General features: G+C 41.1%; 1 protein-coding gene across 1 annotated transcript in view; it reads right to left on the bottom strand.

The window, feature by feature from the left end:
* The window catches only part of pik3c2a (phosphatidylinositol-4-phosphate 3-kinase, catalytic subunit type 2 alpha), a 40,586-nt gene that overhangs the window by 13,144 nt on the left and 4,744 nt on the right, over positions 1-22,698 (bottom strand). Inside the window, exons 2-11 of the mRNA XM_088340538.1 lie at positions 14,978-16,209; positions 7,439-7,536; positions 5,416-5,576; positions 3,068-3,188; positions 2,826-2,937; positions 2,637-2,716; positions 2,132-2,195; positions 1,736-1,882; positions 1,614-1,647; positions 1,297-1,528 (exon numbers count right to left, since the gene is read on the bottom strand). Of these exons, the coding sequence (XP_088196664.1) occupies positions 1,297-1,528; positions 1,614-1,647; positions 1,736-1,882; positions 2,132-2,195; positions 2,637-2,716; positions 2,826-2,937; positions 3,068-3,188; positions 5,416-5,576; positions 7,439-7,536; positions 14,978-16,138 (2,210 nt within the window). The 5' untranslated portion in view covers positions 16,139-16,209. The remainder of the gene's footprint in view (positions 1-1,296; positions 1,529-1,613; positions 1,648-1,735; positions 1,883-2,131; positions 2,196-2,636; positions 2,717-2,825; positions 2,938-3,067; positions 3,189-5,415; positions 5,577-7,438; positions 7,537-14,977; positions 16,210-22,698) is intronic.

A 22,698-nucleotide genomic window follows, 5' to 3' on the forward strand; every position in this document is an offset into this window, starting at 1 on the left:
CATTTTATTTCTCTGTCATCCTCGTGTGCCCCCCTACACACTTGAGAATAAGTCTACTTTTAAAACATGTGTGGGTGCAGCAACTTGCTGACAGGAATATTGCTTATGGAACATGAAAATTACTTAAAATGTGTTTATTAACCTTTGGCTTTGCCCATAAATAAAATGATTTAACTGCATAAAATAATTTCAGACCTTATTCGACAGTCTCAAATTACAAGCAAACATTTGCATTAAGTGCCATCTCTGTTGGCAATTATGTCATTTGCTGGAACCTTCCCTGTGGCCGCAACAGATGGATGGCATACAAGGCGGTCACACGTACACCATGAACTCAAAAAGAGATCATCCCGCAACAAAAAATGTCTGGCTACCCATTTGTGGGTGGAAAAACGTTTGCTACCGTCTTAAAAATAGAACGGGCAGGGACTATGTAGAAGCCGTTTAGGTAGAGAAAAACAATGACACTGAGAGACTGAATAGCAAAAATAATAATAATTAAAAAAAAAAAAACACAAAAAAACACAAAAGTCTCTAGAGACCAATGAAGATTGGTAGATCAAGCCTTGCTACACCACGGCCTGTAATTCATAAGGATTAAGTCAAGTCAAGTTTATTTGTATAGCCCTTAATCACAAAGAGTCTCAAAGGGCTGTACAGACCACAGATTATTGCAAACCACAGACTTATGACACCATCCCCTGATCTAAAACCTACATGAGGGCAAATAATACACAGATATTGTCAACATAACATATAGGTTATTCGTATGCTATAGAATAGAAGTGTGTTTTAAGTTTAGATTTAAACATTTACACTGAGGTTGCAGATCGGATCTCAGGGGGAAGAGTATTCCACAGCACCGGGGCCCGAATGAAGAACGCTCTCGAACCTGCGGATCACTTCTTGGCTCATGGGATCACTAGTAGACCATCATTACAACTAAATAAAACGGCGAGTACATTAAAATGATATATGTTTCAGCATGTCCCGTTTTTGTTATTTCAAAATTTTGTTCTGGTCAAGACTATAATCTACAGAAACGTACAACGTAAGAGCGACACAAGTCAGGAATGGCACATGTGTTCAGTTTGAATCCCACCAGACATGTATGCAGGCAGGAGATAAAGCCAGGTTGAAATTTGACACTGGCGTAGAAATAAAAACTGTGGTGAGGAAGACTGTGTGTGTTTGCTAGCTTAAACAATAGACATCAGAATCACCTTTTTTTCTACCGCGTGAGTTAGTTTAAATAAAATCTCTATTATACTAAATTGAACAGCAGAGTCTGTTTACCTGCTGACCCAGTTAGCCGGGATACCATGCAGGGCAAAGAGGGTGAATTGAAGGTGGTCCGTAGTTCCGGAAGCTTCCTTGCTGCTCCGCAGATCTTCCGCGCTTTCCCCTTTGAACGAAGGTGAACTCAGGGAGGCGGATGGTGAGCAGAAGGAGCGCAAGTAGAGCTTGGCCAAGTCGTACACGGCCTGGGTAAGAAGTGCCATGCTCTCATCCACGTGGCTGTTGTGGCCTAATGAATAGTCAAAAATAATGAAAAGTATGGGATGGCAAGTCCATGCATCAAAAACTCAATATTTATGGATGTGTAAAGTTACCATTTGTTGTCTGCCCAGACAAAGAGGACCCCATCTAAAAAAAAAAACCAGTGAAGCATGATTACTGTCAAGTCTCAAGAATGTGTGTGTGCGTGTGTAACCATGTATATTTGAAAGCCCACCATGGGCGAGCGTGTCCTGGGGAGGTTAACAGAGTGTCGCAGTCTTTTGATGGCCTCAGTTATGGCCTGAGTCTCGATTTCATCCAGAGCGCAGCAGAAGTTCTTTACAGTCTGCACCACTCGGTCCACGGTCTTGTACTGGGTATTCTAGATTCAGAGATTTAAATTTGTGGGAAAAGGCCTCATTACATATTCCACAAGCAACCATAAGTGGAATAAAACAGTGGTATAAAATGCACTTTTGTCCTAAATATTTGTCATTTGCTTAAATGCACCCTAAGGCTTATTGTGAAACCATGAAGAGTATTGTAAAGGGCCAACATTTTAATTTAGTTGTTCGGACTTTCGACAATACATTATTCAACCTTGATTTTCATTCAAGACTTGAAGCACTACCTCATTTTTTAGGCAGATGTTTACTTGGTTGTGATAACCATCCAGGTAGTCGATCAGGCCTTGTCTGGAAGCAGAATGAAAGTTATGTTATGTCCACATAGAGTAAAAGAATTGTTGAAACCAACTTAGTCTTCATGAAGTATATGTTTAAAGCATTAGTATCAAATCAGCAAATCTGGTTCATGTTAAATCATGAGTAAAAATGATAAAAATGGGAAGGATGTGAGTTTTCTCAAGACTTATATTAAAACTTTTGCAGATTCAAACCCTATTAAAACATTTTAAGAGCCAAGTTAATGTAATTATTGGGTCATATAATTCTGCTTTCCCAAAAAATTGATTGCAAGTGCTTTTCTCGTGTAGAAAAGTAAAAAAATACATCAATAGCATCCTTTTTTGTTATCATTATAAATTGCCCCCCCTAATACTCAACCAAACTCGTTTTCCCATTCAAGGAACCTCCACGCAAACATCATCTCTTCACTTACATGTAGAGTCTTCTTACCTTGTGGCAATCTCCTTAAAGGGTCGCTCCACATAGCTTAGGTGCCGCTCCAAATTAATGGATGCATTGTCATCATCCACCTGCAGTGGAACATAAAAATACAAAATATTATGTAGTTACTTGAAGATGAATGGCATTGCATGGAGAGTAGTGAATGAAGACATTTAAGCGGAATTTAAAATGACATACAGTGCGAGCTAAGTCCCTCCTCATGGTGGAGTGAGAGAGAAGCTGTAATGTGATTTCATTCTCCCACTTCCTGCAGTTCTGTACGTACTCGTGGCTACCCAGGCTGTGTTTACTGTAATGCAGAACAACAAGAGGACTTTTAAGAATATTAATTAGCAGTCGGTATGAATCGGAGGGAGTAGAATAATGTCATAAGAAAGTTGGATGCGAAAAGTACAAAGTCACTGAAGAATTTTGCTCACTTTTGCAGCACTTCCTCCCGACCGCACACTTTTAGGATGTAACTGGAAAAGTCCACCTGATCCAGGTCATCATGGACCCAGCAGAGGGTCTGACTAATGAGGAGCTCCACAGGAGAATTCACTGTAGTGGGAAACAGAAGGCCACAGGTGATGGGTATTGAAGTGATACAAGTAGTTTTTTATTATGTGAAGCTCGTTCGAAAAACCCAATTGGAAAGAAGCACTTGTATGTAAAACGTTGAACTTGGAAAAACAGACATTGAGACGCCAGAGCGTTTCTTTGTCTATGAAGGCCCTGCGAGTCCAGAGGCATCCTACTCCCTAAATATATATATATACATTATAAGAAAATGCAACCCAATTGTGACACAGGTAAGATATAATCCTTCAGTTCCAATATATTACAATTATAATCGTTTAAAACTAGAAGATAGTTCTCCTTTAATATCAATTTTCCTAGCAAGAAGGCTTACCGGTCAATTCCTAAGAGAACAAGTGGCACTCTAACATGCAAACGGGGTTATTCAAGTTGGCCTCTTGGTTCCAAGGCTAAAATCTAAAATGCTTAGAACAGTTTTTTTCAATAAATGAGTCAGGCAGCAATTATTTTAAGGGTGTTTGTTTTGCCTTGGTGGAGGCATCCCGTTCACTTTTGGGAATGTATTAGGAAATCCAGACTATCTGTGGTGGAATACTTTGTGGCCTGCTGTGTTTTTATGCATATTTTTATCATGCCAGAATGCTTGATGTAGTTCTATAGAGGAACCGTGCATGTGTTTCTGATATTGTGACTCGTTAATGCTTACATTTCTCTCTAATGTGTGAATTAGCATGCTATGTTTATAACCGACTAACATTTCAAATTTATCCTCTTTTCAGTTCAAAGGAAATACAGCGGCAAGTATGTTGATAAAATTTACACGCAGGTGTAGTTTGTTGACATTAACATGTTTTTTTTTGGCACGTCAGTATTTTTCAAAGCGCCTGTATTAGTTTAAGGATGCAAAATCAAATAGGGCTTTTCGCCCCAAAAAATTGTGGTAGTAATCGAGACTAGGAGGAGACCACCCTGGATCCAGTAATAACAGCCCTCCACCCATTAAAGGAATGGAGCCTTTTTATTTTCAGTTCAGAATTGCAGCTCAAAGTCACCTTAAGGCATGGTGGGCACCAAGCAGGGTTTTAAGTTGTACCAAGTCGTAGAGATGGAGCTAACAAAAAAATGCAAAGCAGCACATTCTGTTCACACAATGCTAGCCGTTGATTGGTTGACGAAGAAAGTGAAACGGCTACTTCTGTGATCAAATCTAATATAATATAAAGAGGACTTCACACCTCTATATGTGTCCTAACATTAGTCAAGAAGAAAAAAGAAGTGTATAATTTGACGTCAGCAAAGATAGGATGATGAATTGCAGTAAAGAAGCTGAGAAAGTATTTTTGGGGAAGTTGGGAAGGAAGGAAGTTTCTTTGTCTTGAGCAAGGGAAGAGTGGGTCAGTGGGCCAGATGCAGCACATGATGGTGCTCAAGTCTATTACTGGAAAACGGTAATCATCAGGACTGACTGTATTCTCGCCACACAATAGCGCAACAGCCAATGTTTATCTTTAAAAAGCCAGGGAGATACAGATGGGTGTTTAACAGCCAATGTTTTTACATTTGTGACATAGCTAACACAGGACAGAGAAACAGCAGCAGACAAACTTCTCTAATTGTCATTTTATTGTGGAGTGTTTGGCAACTGTCCCGGGTGCAGGTAACATATGATTATCTATTATTCTGTTTCATGTCACAACTACAATCTGAGTTGCCCAAAGGCGGGTTTCACTCACACATAAGAGGTTTTAATTTCAAGTTATGAACATGTTCAACAAGCACAAACCAATGGAAGATGCAAAAAAAAATAAAAAAAAAATTAAAAAAAAAATAATAATAATAATATCACTAAGAACACCCCACACCGCAAATTAATAGAAGCATAACTTTGATTTTAAGTGAGGGAATAGGATTCAAAAATGGCTGTAATTTTGTTGCAAACAATAGACCAAGAAGTCAGCTTGGGGTGTGTGAGAGGGGTAAGCTGGTAGCAGCTCTTCTGGGAAGGAAACCAAAATTGCCCAAAGACCTTGAGTTGAGCCAAAAAAAGGCCGTCCTTACTTAGAGTATATTTGTGTGCGAGAAGAACTCGGTTGAGTTTCCATGAGACAGAGACAGTGGAAAAAAAGATAAAAGACAAAATGAGGTGAACTGGGGATGAAGAATTTGGCCGTTTTCCGTCTTTGACGCTCTACAAACAGCAATCACTCACTTTTTTTTATTGCATTTGGTAAATTTTTATCCTGCTTACCATCACAGGTAAATGTCACGGGCTGCTGAGAGTCTGAGATCTCAATGGACACCTTCACAGAGCAGCTTGCGTCCCCTGCAGAATCCCTCTGGGCGATGACCGGACTGCGGAAGTAGCCAGGGTTGGTCGCCAGGTCGCTGTGAGGGAATTTGGAGCGCAGGCTGCAAAGCAAAGCAGACAATAGCAAATAGTTTTGAGCTGGTTCACATTCAAATAATTCTGCCATAAACAATAGTAGGTTTTCTCTGGCACTTTATTTTTAGGTTAATCTGTTACAAAATTACTTAAAGAAATTTGTATTTTAACGGCCCAAAAATTAATTCTCGATTTCATTGATTTATACTAAGCTTGTACATCACTTATTACAGTATACCGACCAAGAGTTCAAAACCCCAATCTAAATGTATAAACTATCCTGGTTAATTTATTTTTGAGTATCCTCCTCAGTTTTTGCTTGCAATTTAATATAGCGAACGCTAACAAGTCACGTGACCTTCGGAAGCCCTTGTACCTTGCATAAATGCTAAAATGGTCTGCATTCATATAAACTCAAATATAAATAACTGTAGCATTGTTCAAAAATCTTTTCCAGCATTGAGTAATTTACATTAAACTCTGAAATTCTTATTTCAGAACTATAAACATTTTAATCCAATTCAATGTCTATCGTTTTTTACAAAACAAAACAAGATTCCAAAATCCTGTTTTGTGCTTTTGTTAAATACAGCACAAGGAATAGAAGGAGGAGGAGCAGACAACTTTAATCAGGGGGTAATGTAAATGTGTAATATTAAAAAAATGTCAGAGAGGAAACTATCCGTTTTGTAGAGTAGTGTTTTTCTAATTAATTGTCATACTGCGCCATGGGAAACTATCCAATTTCTGTGCATCTGCGGTCTAGCGAAAGCTACCTTTCATTTGGATTGACCTTTACCAGAGATGCAACCGCAGTAACTCGTAGTGTACTGAGGGATTTTTTTCAATGAATTAAATGTGCTTTGGCTCCAAAAAAGTTGAAAAAAACTGTTCTAAAACAATGATCGGGAACCTTTTAGACCTTGAGAGCCATAAAAGAAAAAATATTTAAAAATAAAATTGAGAGCCACACTTTATATTTTACGAAACATTTCAACAAAATAGCCAAACCCGCTCTCCAGTCAAAAGCTATTTCTTCAGCACATTTATTTCAGTGTGTGACATTTGAAAATTCGATCAAACCTGTAAAATAACAATGCCAGAGCTGGTTTCCTATATTAGTAATATAGCACTTAAAATATGTCTCCCTCCCTCAGCTACTAAAGAGTGTTGAAGCTCATTTAGACCATCGTTTTGGTCCTAAATAATGGTTTCAAAACAAGGTGCGAGCAAAGTTCTTTTGTAAAAATGTCCCAAAATACTGCAAACGAGAAACATATCATCGGATTTATCTTCGGTGCGAACTGCATTGAGCTAAAGAACAACGGGAGTGCCTTGCAGTGTGTGCAGGGATCCACCTACCTCTACGGCTCACCCAATCAAATCGATCTGAGTGGTTTGCTGGTCTTTGCACCTGTTTACTGTTCGTTTGTGGCTTTTCATCATAAAGTTCCTCTAGAGTGAACATACTGTATATAGTTTAACGAGCTTCCATTTAAAGGATTTATTAGCGACCCTCAGCCAAAAACTGGGTATGTTGGTCTGACAAGCTTACTGGAAACTGTAGTTGAAAACGTGCCCTATATGGACTGAACCACTACTTCCTTAGTATTGCCTCAGCTTTGCATGTACCAAAATCAGGATCCAATACCCTGACTTTGGAATGGCACAAAGAAATGTGCTGCGGTCTAATTTAATCTCGGAGCCATATGTACTCATGAAAAGAACCATACGTTCCCAACCCCTGTTCTCGAGCATGTGTTGCTAAGGTTATAGGTTAACTACAGCTTACACTGGATAGTTAGTTTTTGGGCTATTTCGAACAACAGAATACTTTTTGTTCCACTTTTTATTTAACATTTGACAAAGTCAGTGATTTTTATCATACCTCGCGATGTCTTTACAGAAGGCCAACACCTCTAGGTTCTGAGCGTCTTCTTGTTCCAGGGCATCGTTCTTCACAAGACCTTTTCCTTTGCACTTGTCCTATATTTTTTCAAAACACACAGGGTGGAACATTAAGTGACACACAAAAAAAAAAATCCAAAGGGAAAGGTCAGATGAGAGGTTCAATGTGCAAGCTCTCTGACGTCAGCCTTCAAGGTTTTGATTCCAGGAATGTTGATACACTTGTATGAGAGTGAATCACAATAGGTCAATAAGAGAGTGACGCCATGATAACTTGTGTCAATTATCTCTTTGTAACTTGCGATGTCATGATTAAGTTACGATGAGGTCAAAGTAAAAAGATTTCGGCAGTTTACTCAAGATCAAGGAAGTCACTGCAGAACTGCACTCTCAAGATTAGCAACTTACTGCGGGGAACTTGGAGTAACACTGCATGCTCTTCTACGGAACTGTCTGACTCAAGGAATGCACTTCCCGTGGCCAAGGAAATGCAGTGCACCAGAGCCCTGCAAAGTGCTCAGTCACGGCTTTGGGGATGTTTTGAATCTCTGACATCATTGCTGGCCAAGGAATAGAAGGAGGAGGAGCAGATGAAGAGAAAGAAGAGGGTCTGGAGAAACGTTTGGAATGTGGACTTAATGGCCGTTTCCTTTCATTAGAAATGTCTCGGGTCTTCAAACACACAAACAAGCTCGTTGGACATGAGCAAGCGTGCCACAATAAGACCAAAACAACTTCCTGAAACACTTGAACATCAGGTCACCCGGTTCATAGTGAGACTTGTTTTTGTAAGAATGTCAAGAGTTATGTCTGAATGACTACCCTAAATTGTAGAAAAGCTACTACTTGGAAAAAAATATCTAATCAAGGTTATGAGGCTACGAGAATTACATTCCTGAGGATTGACTCCAAATTTTAACCAAGACAAAAAAGTTTGATCACATTATCCCAAATTTAAGTTAACCCGCATGGGCAGCACGGCGGCGCAGTGGTTAGCGCTTGTGCGGCACAGTTCATGTCATGGGAACCTGTCGTGGGTTCAAATCCAGCTCCCGACTTTCTGTGCGGAGTTTGTATGTTCTCCCCGTGCTTGCGTGGGTTTCCTCCGGGCACTCCGGTTTCCTCCCACATTCCAAAGACATGCATTTCAGGTGAATTGGCCGGTCCAAATTGTCCCTAGGTGTGAATGAGCGAATGAGTTGTCTGTCCCTGTGTGCCCTGCGATTGGCTGGCAACCAGTTCAGGGTGTCCCCTGCCCACTGCCCGATGATTGCTGGGATGGGCTCCAGCCCCCCGCGACCCTACTGAGGATAAGCGGTACGGCTAATGAGATGAGAGATGAGATGGGCTCCCTGTCATCTTAAGATTTGATTTTTAGGTTATGTTGGTATTATACAAAACCATCAATGGACTTGCTTCCTCATATCTTTCAGATTAAATTTCCCCCTATGTTCCGGTCCGGAGCCTTCGCTCTGAAAATGCTGGTCTAATAGTGATACCGAGATCCAAGAAGAGATCCACAGGTTCAAGAGCGTTCTCCATTCAGGCCCCAGTGTTGTGGAATACTCAACCCTCAGATTCTATCTGCAACGTCAGTGGAACTGTTTAAATCTAGGGTTCCAACACGCTTATATTCTATAGCTTATGAATGACCTATATTTCATGTTGACAATATCTGTGTATTCTTTGTTATTGCAACATCTGTTACAGCCCCGTCTTCCTGGAAGGGGGATTATCTCATGTGTGGCCCCTTCTCAGGGTTTATTCATTTTCCTCATGTTGAGGTTTTGAGTTTTTCCTTGCCCTTATGAAGGCTTTAGATCAGGGGATGGTGAAATAATAGTAGTTTGCAAAAGTCTAAGGTCCGTGCAGCCTTTTAAGGACTATGACAAATAAACATGACTTGACTTGACCTGACCTGACTATGATTACCACTTTCAAAGAAAGCCCTCATACTCAAACTTAAAAATTAAAATAAAATCATGAAATCATCTAGTGGCCATTTCGGATTGTTCAGTTTGGCTCAACTTTTTTTAAGTAATTATATTAAGACTATTAATTTATTCTATTAATAATAAATAATCAAGTTAGTTCAATACATTTACAATTTTAAAATTAGCCAAATCCTGAAATCAAGAGTAGGGGTTGATTATTAAAATATTTTGCACATCAATCAATCTGTTGTCTGGTCTTTCTTTCAACGGACAATATAGTGCTGTAACTCTTTAAATAAACACACTGCTTGCCCGATATAGAGTTTCTAGCAGTATCGTGTAGACCATTCTATCTACCGAGAGAGCTAACTGTGGTCATTGTGATAGCGGTTACGTCCCACCGGATGCTAACGTTAGCACAGCGCTAAACCTCCTGCTCGCCGCTATCAACAAACAACAGCTTGCACACCCCGACGGAGCTTTCATTATCGCTGGCGACTTTAATCAGGCTTGCTTAAGGACTGTACTTCCAAAATTCTTTAAACATGTGAACTGTGCAACAAGGGGGGGAAAAAACTTTGGACCGCGTATACAGCAACATCAAAAACGCATATAAAGCTTCTCACCTCCCCTACCTAGTCAATTCCGATCACCTATGTCTGTCCCTCACCCCCCTCATACACCCCCATCCGGAGAAAAACAAAGCCTGTAACAAGGACAATACAAACATGGCCTGAGGGAGCCCTCTCTCAGCTGCAGGACTGTTTTCATCGGACTTGCTGGGAGTTATTTGAACACCATGACCTCCAGAAATTCACTGACACGGTTTTATCCTACATTCGATACTGCACGGATAAAGTCACAGTAAATAAAAAAATCAAGGTCTACCCAAACCAAAAACCCTGGATGTCCAGCGAGGTGCGCACCCTCCTCAAACACTGCAACACCGCCTTCAGGTCTGGAGACAAGGCTCTTTACAGTGTGGCCAGGGCTGACCTGAAGAGAGGCATTGAAAAAGCAAAGGCAGCCTACACAAGGAGGATCGAGCACCTCTTCGCTGGAAATGACCCGAGGAGGATGTGGCAGGGTTTTCAACACATCACTAACTTTAGAGGCCACAACCTGGCAACGTTTGAGGCCGATGCTTCACTAGCTGCGGACCTTAATCAGTTCTTTGCTCGCTTTGAAGCTGGAAGGCCACAAACAGCCACATCACACCCACCAACAACACTCTCGCATTTCAGGAGCATGAAGTTAGGCGTGTGCGGAGAACTGTAAACCCCCGGATGGAGTATTAGGCAGGGTACTCGGGGACTATTCCGATCCGCTGGCTGGGGTCTTCACCACCATCTTCAACCAGTCCCTGTCACAGGCGACCGTCACACCCTGCTTCAAAACCTCCACCATCATTCCCATCCCCAAAAAGTCAGCAGTGGAAAGCCTCAACGACTACAGGCCTGTCGCCTTTACGCCTGTGGTCATGAAGTGCTTTGAGAGGTTAGTGTCTCAGTACATCAAAAACTCCCTGCCACTCACACTGGACCCCCACCGGTTTGCCTACAGGGCAAAACGCTCCACTGACGACGCCTTAAACACAGCACTTCACACCGTGCTGAAACACCTGGACCACTGGGGGAGCTACGTCAGAATGCTCTATCTGGACTTCAGCTCAGCCTTCAACACCATTATCCCGGAGATCCTGGTGGAGAAACTCTCACACCTAGAACTCTCTCCCTCCATCTGCCACTGGATAATGGACTTCCCCTCAAACCGCCCAGAGTCTGTGAAACTCTGTAACCACGTCTCTCCCACCCTAACACTGAGCACTGGCTCCCCCCAAGGTTGTGCACTGAGCCCACTGCTTTTCACCCTCTACACCTCTGACTGCTCACCGACCCACCTCACAAACACAATCATTAAGTTCGCCGACGATACTACCTTGATCGGCCTCGGCTCTGAAGGGGACAAGGCGGCGTATAGGGATGAGGTGGAGTCACTGTCAACGTGGTGTTCGAAAAACCACCTTATACTGAACACCACAATAACAAAAGAACTGATACTGGACTTCAGAAGGAATGGCAGGAATCCAGCACCACTCATGAAAGGAGACTGTGTAGAGAGAGTCCACTCCTTCAAATTTCTGGGTGTGCACATCTAAGACGACCTCTCCTGGTTTACAAACACCAGCGCGGTGGTAAGGAAGGCCCAGCAGCGACTGCATTTCCTGAGAGTGCTCAGGAAAAATCATCTAAAACAGCAGCTGCAGGTGTCCTTTTACAAAGCCACAGTGGAGAGCATTCTAACGTACTGCATTACGGTGTGGTATGCTGGGTGCACAGCAGCAGACAGGAAAACGCTCCAGAGGGTCATCAAAACAGCCCAGAAAATCGTCGGTTGCTCTCTGCCTAGTCTGGAGGACATTGCCTGCTCTTGCTACCTCAGCAGAGCAGAAAACATCATCAAGGACTTTTCTCACCCCGGCCACCACCTCTTTGACCTGCTGCCTTTCGGCAAGCGCTACAGGTCACACAAAACAAAAACAAACAGACTCAGAGACTGTTTCTTCCCCAGAGCCATTACCACCCTAAGCACACACCACACAAAATACTGAAAACTCCCACTACCTCATACGAACGTAAAATGGTACTAATGCCTGTGTTTCTTGCACAATGTTGACTGCACTATGATTACTGCTCACCTTGCACAATGTTGACTTTTTGTTTTGCACTATGTTGACTAATTTTGCACCAAATGCACAACCCTTACGATACCAAACTGTATTACGATACCAACTGTATGTAACATCCTAAATGCCGACATTTATTTGTGTAAATATTGTGTAAATTATAACGATAACCGTATCCTCCTTGTTTTTATAACCTTATCTTCTCTGTTTCTTTATCTTCTTGGTTTCTTTTATCCTCACAGTGAGTATGTGAACCTGGAGTGCCATGCCCAATTTCGTTGTCAAAATATGTTAACCCATTTTGTAACAATGACAATAAAGGTATATTCTATTCTTTAATTTCTATTCAGCATTCATACATCTTTATTTCATTATTTAACTAGCCCTTTTGAAAAAAAAAAAAAAAATACAATAAAATAAAAAAAAATAAAATAAAAGATGAGATGAGAAAATAAAATAAAGTCAATCGTAATCGTCCTGAAAAATTGCAATAACCGAGATTTTATTTTTCAGGCTCATCATAACGCCTTGGCTGACCACATAAAAAAACAAGTATCGGAAACACAGATTCAGTTGGTTATCACTCCTGAAGAAACAATTTACTCAAGTTTCTCTGTGTTTGCTATTAAGCGACATATAGTAAGCATTACCAACTACTGGCAGGATTAAAGAAATAAACAAGATTTCATTAAAACAGGCTTGTCTTTGTCTGAGTACCCTTGTGATCTTGACGTTGACTAAAAGCCATCTCCCTATCACTGCTTGAACTGTCACGGTGTTGTTGGTGCAACGTGATGAGGACTCTGGCCATGCTGAACGCTCATATTCACACGATGTATTGGAATGTGTCAAATTTGACGCACTGTCACATCTAGACCTGTAAAACTGCTGTGCATGCCAACCACATGTTTGGGACAATTTGGCAACAGAGATTGATTTTTTTTTTATCTAGATGGTATGTAATTATGATAATGTGTGCTAAATACAGAAGAGCAAACTCCCAAATTAAATCCACAACTTTGCAAGCGGGCTCAAAAAGAAATTTTGAGACTTTGTGCTACACTCCTCTATACACTTGAGAACAATATTCACATGGCCTATGTAATTTTATAGTTTCGTTAGGTCAACCCATTTGTTGACTCAACAGATGTTTCAAACAAGTCAATCGCTGCTCTGATTGAGGACAAGAACAAAGCCTGTGAAGAAGACAAAGTGCGACCACGAGCAGTCAGCAGACTCAGCATAGCATGTTTGTCCATTTGCAAACATCCAAATCAAAACCGCTAAGTAGTGATTGCAAGCTGTTCCCCATTACAACCGAGGAACCGGCAAAATTCAAAACAAACCAAATTCCTCTTTCGATTAGGAAGTTACAGCAAAAGACGGATATCATCCCAGAGAGGTTTTAATTTTATAAAAATTTGACCAAAAAATAATGAGTTACATGTAATGGACTTAACATATAAAGAAGTCTGGCTTGCTAGCTTTGTTTTCTTGGTCAGTACCGGTAAATAAAGTCATAAGTTGGAAGTAAAAGGTCTCATACAAATGACCTCTTTGCACATTAACTGCAAGCATCCACTATGCTAAGTGCACTGCAATACAGTATACTTAATGTCTAAGCAGCATTAAATAATAAAACAGAAGGGTCTTCAATTTCGGGAAGAGAGTTCAGACAGTTCATTGCACCTCTGGTGGGTGTTCGAGAAATTAACCACCTCTACGATTTTGGATGAAATTGCTCAAGCAGATAATAATCACAGACAGCAGGCAAGCGGGAACATGCTTGATCACTCACCGATAGCAACATGCTCCGGTGTGTTTGTGTTATGTCCCAATAGTTTGCTGACAAAGCAGGGAGGTGCAGCACAAGTAAAGCATTACTGCACTACAGCTACATTGAAAACAAGCATGCTTTAGAAATTCAGTTTTAAGAATTATGAAATCTTCACTGGAACAAATAGCTGCACCCCATCTCAAAAGGTCCAGTGTGGCAAAAAATACTGGCAGTAAATAATTCCTTACAAGTAGAAATTAACCTTTGCAAAATTCATGATAAAGCACTAATGCGCTGGAAATTAGGGTTTTATATCCTTATTTGGCAAAATGCATTTGAGTAATGTACAAAATGATCAGTTAAACTTGTACCCATTTTATTATGTTTAAGAATTTTAGAAACTAATGATTTCAAACTGCCAACCAAATTTTCACTTAAGTTGCAAAAATCCTGCATTTTAATGTCAAAAAATGAAGTTGTTTGAAGAAAAGTTGGGATGTGAGCACATTACACCCATGGTGGTTGCTATGATCACAGTTTTAATTATTGGGATTCATATGAAAGAATTCCTTAGTGGCTACATTTCCGAGATCAATGTTAAGGTGAATTCTTAAACTTGTGAAACACTTTATAATGTAGCTCATATAAAGCAAAGTCACTCAGCTACAGCAAAAAATTAACAGTTCAGTTAAACATTACTAGACAAAAAAAAAAGCAAATCGTTTGCAGGGTATCGACTCTCCCTTGTTCTTTACGCAGGCATTTACAAAAGATATTTTGATGACAGTCCAAGGTAAAATCGGGCATAAAAAATCCAGCCCGTGAGAGAAAAGTATAGCCCAAACGTAACAATTTGGGCTCAACCTGGCCCAAAATTCGGGTTGGGCTCGGCTTAGGCTTAATATATTACCTCTGATGACAGTATCAGTAGATCACTTTCTCCAAAACACTTTTTTAAACTACAACTCATTCACACCCATGGGTTAAATATTCTTCAAAAGGCCTCATATTGTTTATGTTTGAAGCCACAAATGGATCCTTGGTTAAATAGGTAGATGTTTAATAACACAGTTCAAGTTCAAACATTCTCAAATAAAGAAGTGTTTGTGAAAGTGTGCCTACCTGACTGTTTGCTTTAGAAGTCCCTGGGATATTGAGCGAGTGACTCCTCGTGACAGCGGCCCCAGCCGACGCCCTCCTGGCTTGCGATCGGGCCGACCCGCAGGGTTTCCCTTCAGGCTGGGTGCTGTTACTTTTGCTCCCGTTCTCCAGCACGGCATCCCAAGGATCCCCAGCGGAAAGCCCTTGAGCCGCATCCAGGTCGTCCCCCGGCGACGTGCACGCTTCCTCGTTGTCGGGCTTGCGCTTGGTCAGCGGGTCCAAATCCAGCCAGTCGAAGCGGTTGATGCATGAGGATTCAGTTGGCGCAGCTTGCTGGGTGGCTGGGTTAGGTGCCAAGGAAGCAGAACACGCCGAAGCGGGATCCGGATCAGTGCAGGTCGACTTCCCGTTCTTCAAGTATTCCGATGTGCTGGCAATCTTGTCAAAAAGCTTTGCCATTTCGGGGTCTACGGCGGGTGGTGTGGGGTACACCATGGTGGTGCCAGAGGTGGCGGGAGTTTGGATGGGAGTGAAAGGTAGGTAAGATGTCGGCTGGGCAGGCAGTGCCAAGAATGGTGACAGGGCCGGAGTGAAACCATTCTGAAACGTTCCTGGCTTGGGGAACGGAGCGGCAGGGAAGATGGGTGCCGGCTGATGAGTGGGTGTGGACATGGTGGAGCTTGACGGAGTGGATAGTAAAGGTGTCCATTGGGAACTTTGGAAAGGGGACGAGTTACACGTATGACCGCCGGGGTAGGAGGCACTCAGGTTAAAGCCCAGCAGTGACGACGGGCGGGATATTTTACTGTTGGCCCCAAAGTTTTCATCTAGGAGGAGCTTCTCCAGCTCCTCATTGGTCAGTTTGTCCACATCAATGTCTCTGAACTTGTTGGCCTCCGGCTGCTTCTTGGTCTCGGGGAACACAATGAGGTCCTTCTCTGGTCTTTTGGCTCCGGGCAAGCGGTGAGCAGAGGAGGTGGAAGATATGGTTGCAGACTTGGGTTTGTTTGCCTTGGGGGAGGAGGACGCCCCAGTGGGAGAGGAGGAAAAAGTATGCCGCTTGTCCCTCTGGAGCTTTGCTAAAGCCTCTTCTTCCATGCGAAGGGCTTCCTCTTTACCCACAAGCCCCTTTGGCTGGGGGACGTCCAACTTAAAGCCATTACCTCTTGATATCTGGGCCATGGCGTCAACTGGGCGGTGCCATGAGCTTGTCGGCTTTTCACATCAGCACAACGAAGCAAAGCCTCACTTACCTAAAACAGAGATAAATATTAAAAATGTGACTGGAAAAACAATGGACATTTTGAACCTTTTAAACCACTTGGTTCTTAAGCCTTAAAACAATGTGACACCTTATCAAATGCCTCACTCACCAAGGATCACCCCAGTACGTAGTTCTAAAAGGATTTTACATTTTGAAAAGTAATTTATACCTTAAACTTCTGTTATAAGATGCAAATTCGGCATTAGTCTCTTCGTATCTGTTAGGTTGAGGCAAGCATAAATTTGGTACTACATTATTACAATTAAAGTACTAAAGTAACTCGAAACCCAGTTTCCATCAACAAATTTTAATATTCAGTACAAAAAAGGAAAGTTTAATTTACTTTAAATAAACAAAGGAAACTATTTAAAACATCTTTACAATCTCACTCTTGCAGGTTAATCGTGTTATCCTGGGATGGAACAAGTGTCCACTGGCACCCAATGCAATATTACTGTATACAGTCATTGCTGACTGCATAAACTTGTAATGCATAATATATAGTGCATATTTAAGTCAAATAAAAACATTTTCAACCCCCAAAAACAAGATTTACTAGAACTCTCACAGATTAACCACACCCAAAATGTTCTAATCTTGCATTTTTTACCACATGTTGAAACTAAAGGGTTGTGACGAATGAAAACGCTGAGCCCACAACAAACCGTCCTATGTCAAACATTGACACAAAACATTCTTGGTAAACAATGCTGACACATTTAAAGTAACCATGTGGAAGCCTAGATAAGATTTGCGGGTTATCAAACCCGTTTTTATAAATCTTCTACTTACCATTTTTAGTGAGCAATGGCTCACTTTTTGTGACGGTAAGCCTTTGACTGAAAGCCCGAGTGGCAGTCCATCACTTAAGTCAAGGGCATTAAACTCAATTTAAATGGGGGCCGCTGGAGCGTAACTCTGAGTGGTGAATGTGCTATTTCAGGCTTTCAACAAGAAAAGCTCTGATAAAACACTACTTTTTACAAATATCTCCCATGTTTTATTTTTCTTCAAAAAACAGGGTGGAAAAACACTCTAAAACATTCGAGTTTATAGAAAAAAACAGTCGTCTGTAATAAATTAATAAAAACAAAGTAGTTTGTGAGTATGGAAGCCTGATATTTGATTTAAAAAACCATGATGAATATTCACTGCAGACGGAACTAGCATTTTGGTAGCCAAGATTTTCTCTATGCGCATGAACTGTCTTTATGAAACTCACTCGAGTCAATTGGTCACAATTCTTAGCCCTGCTTTACAATTTAACTCTGCGGTCCCGGATCGCACTTAGATTGATCATTCATAATAAGGCAGGGGCCTTAAACTATTGTTCTATAGCGCCCACGGGCCCGAGTTTGAGAACTTGTATTAAAGTGGAGATGAAGACCTTTGAAATATCTGCAGAATATTAAAACCCAAATGTGTAACATTTGACCACTACATGCCACTGTGTTATCTGGTACGAGCCAGTGACACACGGAAAAGTGTGGTGGCAGGATGCCGGATGAACATGGCGCCGATCCAAGAAGGGATACCACAGTGAAAAATACATGGAAAATTTCTCGACCCATGATTTTTTTCATAAAAATTAATATTGTTATGATAGGACGTGTATTTTGTATTTAAGTATTCAAAACAATGTTTCGTTTTAAATGATTACACACGGTCCCTTTGGACTAGAAACAATGAAATGGCATGTGATGTCATATTTCAAGGGAAGGTGTGTATTATTTGGCTACTAGATGTAGCTGTATTGTGATGTGCAGCCAAAAACAAGTGTCAAAAGGCTCAAAGAAGAATACAAACTATGGAGACTCAAAATGACCAAACCTCGCCATTTTTCTTGTCATTTTTCCTAGCCAGGCCATTTGCAAACCTTTTGATTTTCTTGGGTACCCGTAGCAGCGAGATGGTCCACAAATATGTCAGCCTCCTCTTTGTAAACCTCGTGTTATTTTGAATAAAAAGCAACTTTCTCAAAATACGAACGAGTATTCAGAAAAATATTGCACGTTTGTCTGAGTTTGTGTATTTTTGCTTATTACAGTTCTGAGATCGTGGGAACCTCCTGCGTGGGTTCAAATCCAACTACCGGCCTTACTGTGCGGAGTTTGTATGTTCTCCCCATGCTTGCGTGGGTTTCCTCCGGGCATTTGGGTTTTCTCCCACATTCCAAAGACATGCATTTCAGGTGGATTGGCCCTAGGTGTGAATGCGCGAGCGAGTTGTCTGTCCCTGTGTGCCCTGCGATTGGCTGGCAACCAGTTCAGGGAGCCCCTGCCCACTGCCCAATGATTGCTGGGCAGTGGGCACCCCCGCGACCCTACTGAGGATAAGCGGTGCAGCTAATGAGATGAGATTTATTTATTTGAAAACTTTGTTACTCTTTTCAGTCATCTCCTTGCTTGTGTCATGATTGAAGCTTCAGTCAGCTGATTCATGATGCATGTGCAAGTATGTGCATTTTCTGACACGCTTAAATAAACTCTTTTCTCATCTTTCTAGGAATTTGGGTTGCCGTTTGGACTGTATTTGAAGCAGGACTTTTCTTACTTTCACCATTTTCATGCTACCTTTACAGATAGAAATTAAAATAAGATATATACCGTGGGGACGAGCAAAACGTCATTCTCTACCACAACGCCCACCACGCATTCCTCAAACTTAATGTGTTCAGTCACGAACAGCTCTGCTAAATGTAAGGTAAAAGCAGATAGGCGCAGTGGAGAATAAAGCGCAAGGGCTCTTTGAACTCAGATGGGCATTAGGGTAACACATACTTAGAGTAAATACTTAATGCAGCCCACTTTTAAATCAATACGTTTATTAGCTTACCACTAGGATGCAATAAATAATACACACTGCCCCTTTAAGAATTTACAGTTTCAATTTTGTTGGTTTTTGGAACATTTTTTTTCACAACCTCTTCATTCTACCTGATCAATTTGCAGGAGGGAAAAAAACCCCTCCTCAAAGCTGCTATTCATCTGGCCACCACAGGGTTGAGAGAGTTCCTTCTCCCAACAGGCACTTCTCAAAGCCTCTTGTTGCCCTCCTCCCCCTCTACTCCCCCCCATTGTGCCGGAGGAGGCTGGCGAGGACCGGTGCTGGCCTCACTATTGTGCGCCTCCAGAATTTGGCATACCAAAGCAACCTGAGGGCCACTTTTGCTCCCTTTCCCTCTCCGGCTTGCCCTTCCTCGCTCTCTCAGCAACATGATTGTGTTATCAGCTGAACTAACACCAGCGGGGAGTGACAACCCACACCAGATAGTGAAGAGTCATCGTATTTCGCCTTCAAAACGACAATCCTACGCCTCTCAGGCAATTCATAGAAATAACAAAACGGGGAAAGATAGTGCCATCTAAACATACAACTCTGGACCATTACCTTAATTTCCCGCCCTATAAGGTGCACTGGATAATAAGGAGCACCCCACAAAAATAGTCTCATGGGACATTATTTTCATATACATGGCTCTCCGGACTATAAGGCACATAGAATTAAAACTTGAGTAAGGGCTCAGGTTGCATTAAAAAAAAAAAAAAAAAAAAAAATACAGGCGCTTCCCTACTTACGACCATTCGTGTTACGAAAAACGGTAGATAAGAACATTTTTTTGGGATGTTGAAAAATACGGAAGTTAGATTTTGTCTTGTCTGTACCTTTTTCCAAGTACAGGACAGTACTGTAGTGCTTCTTTTCGCCACTACCAGCGTGTAGCGCTGTTAGAGCTCATCCAGCATCCACCTCAAAGAGGAAATCCTACTTCCTCTTACTAGTTCGTGTGTAAACATATTACGTATAGTGCATCTCTAGCGCGCTAAGAATTTTGATGTTTCTATTGTTCAATATCTCGTTCATCCATTCAATATGGTTGGTGTAAAGAAGAGGAGATATGTTTCTTTTGAAATGAAAGCGGAATAAGAAAGATTGATGCGGTGGAGAAAACATGGCTGAATTGCTTTTTTTCCTCCACATTTTACCACAGAGGAAGGCGCCCAATTCTTGAAGCCCATCTTTTAAAAGTAACTTAAACCTCACTTTGTCTTTTTAGAGCATATTATTTCATTAAATGTTATTTTTGTACTACAAAAACAATCCAGGTTACTTATACAAGCCTTAAACATACTTGTATAAACCTTAAACATGCATTCCATACAAAATATAGCACTGAAGCAACTCACAAACAAATTCAACTTACTAACGATCGTCCGGAACCGATCTCGTTCGTAAGTAGGGCAGCGTCTGTACCATATTTAAGCATTGATTGATTAGTCGAAATATATCGCTTCCCACAATTGCAAAACATTAAATGCAATAGTATTAGAAACCGGATCGCAGTCGACAGAGCAAAGTATCCTATCCATTAGACCCCTAGTCATACAGACAACACACAAAAAGGCATTACCTCATCACCACACTAATTTTAGTCACTGTACCATATTAGAGAATGGAGAAAATAGAAAGTCGTCCTGAAATAAATAAATGAACGCAAAAATAGCACGAGTGGGAAACAACTCGTGTGTATCTGATGATTCGGATTGTAAAGGACATTAAATTAATACGTTGTAAATTTTGTGTTGGTATTGTGTTCATAGTTTACGTTGTCAATAAATGATTTAAAAAATGTCTGCCTGTATCGGACAACATTTGTCACTTAAAATGTTTGGTTGGAGTCAGGAAAAGGTAAAAAAAAAAAAGTGTGCCAATTTTTAATCACTTTCTGCTAACATTTGTATCTGGTACTGTGACTAAAATAGTGTGATAATGAAATAACACCCAATGCCTTTTCCATACCCGTAGTGGCTTGGTTGTTAGGATTCTGCGGTCTCACAGTTGCTATCTTGTGTTTAATTCCAGTTGCCACCATTGTAATTATCCATCCATTCATTATCTGCACCGCTTACCCTCAGTAGGGTCGCAGGGTGCTGGAGCCTGTCCCAGCTATCTTCGGGCAGTGGGCAGACAGTCGCAGGGCACACAGACAGAGAACTCACTCACTCGCTCATACATACCTAGGGACAATTTGGACCGGCCAATTCACCCGAAATGCATGTTTTTGGAATGTGGGAGGACACTCACGCAAGCACGGGGAGAACATGCAAACTCCACACAGGAAGGTTTGATCTCAAGACCTCAGAACTGTGCCGCAGACGGGCTAATCACTGCGCCACGGTGCTGCCATCCCACCATTGTAATTAAATCAACTTTATTTGTGTAGCACTTTTCCACTCAAACTCAAGTGCTGTATTAAAACAATCAGTGTACAATAACTCAACAAAATCCCCTCTATCCCCGCCCGAAAACCCGTAACACACAGTACACAGACACACACAATGGTTAAAATGCAATAAAAACAGATGTTATGAAATTGTGGTCAAGCAATATTTATCGACTGATCAATACTTGAACAAATATTGTAATTGACCCGTATGCATTTTCAATTTTATCCGTAAAAAAACAGGCACTGGATTATTTGGGGCACGTTCAAATTTCTGCCCGATTTGCGTTTTTTAGGTGCGCCTTATGGTCCGGGAAAGATGGTAATTATAAATGTCGTGAGAATATAAGGAATAAAATTCATTCTGTGGGCACATACTTCTCATCCTCAAGATCGTAGTTCAAGTGCCGTAAGGAAGTGGACTGATGAGTAGTAGCAAAATAATTGTCACTCTGTTTGAAAGCTTCTCTTGATTAAAAAAAAATAATCTCAACTTGCTAGCGCCACATAGGGAATAAACCAGCACACTCCCATGTCCACGTACCCACTTAGGAAACATGATGTAATTGACCTAAATACAATTGCGAAAACAGTGGATCTAAAAAGTAATGGTCTCATAAATACGAGGATAATTCTGCATACATCTTCAAATAGAGACCATATAAATCATTTTGCAATTTCTATTCAATTGTAGAACCGCTTAAAATGTTAAAAATAAGCTAGTATGAAATTTTATCTATAAAAAAAAAGGAAATAAGCCAAGAAACGTTTTTTTGCTAATATATATATATATATATATATATATATATATATCTCCATCCACATGAGGATAAGCGGTCCAGATAATGGATGGAGATTGATGAAGTATTAAAATTGCCAAATAAGCTTGTAGCAATAACTACTAGACATATAATATCAGTGTCTGGAATAACGCACGCCCGGACCGTGCATCTTTTACGTCGGGCGTACAACTCACAAAACGTCTCCGCCCGGGTGGCCGACAACTTTTTCAAGAAAAAAATAAAAATCTTTTGTTTTTTTTTTCCAAATCAAACATTTGCTTTATTCCGATTTTGAAATCTTCGTTCGGTCTGGAAATTTGGGAATTTCGGTTCGTTTGGCTATTTGCATACTCGACAGCCAACCAGAAGCCTGCATCGAATAACTTTGTGCACCCGGAGCGTCATAAGGTCGTGCATTTGCATATCATTTTCCAAAGTCGACGCACAGAGAACACAAAAAAATTGATAAGTG

This window comes from Urocampus carinirostris, chromosome 7, assembly GCF_059441175.1.
Source record: "Urocampus carinirostris isolate Australia breed hairy pipefish chromosome 7, RoL_Ucar_1.0, whole genome shotgun sequence".
NCBI classification, from domain to species: Eukaryota; Metazoa; Chordata; class Actinopteri; order Syngnathiformes; family Syngnathidae; genus Urocampus; species Urocampus carinirostris.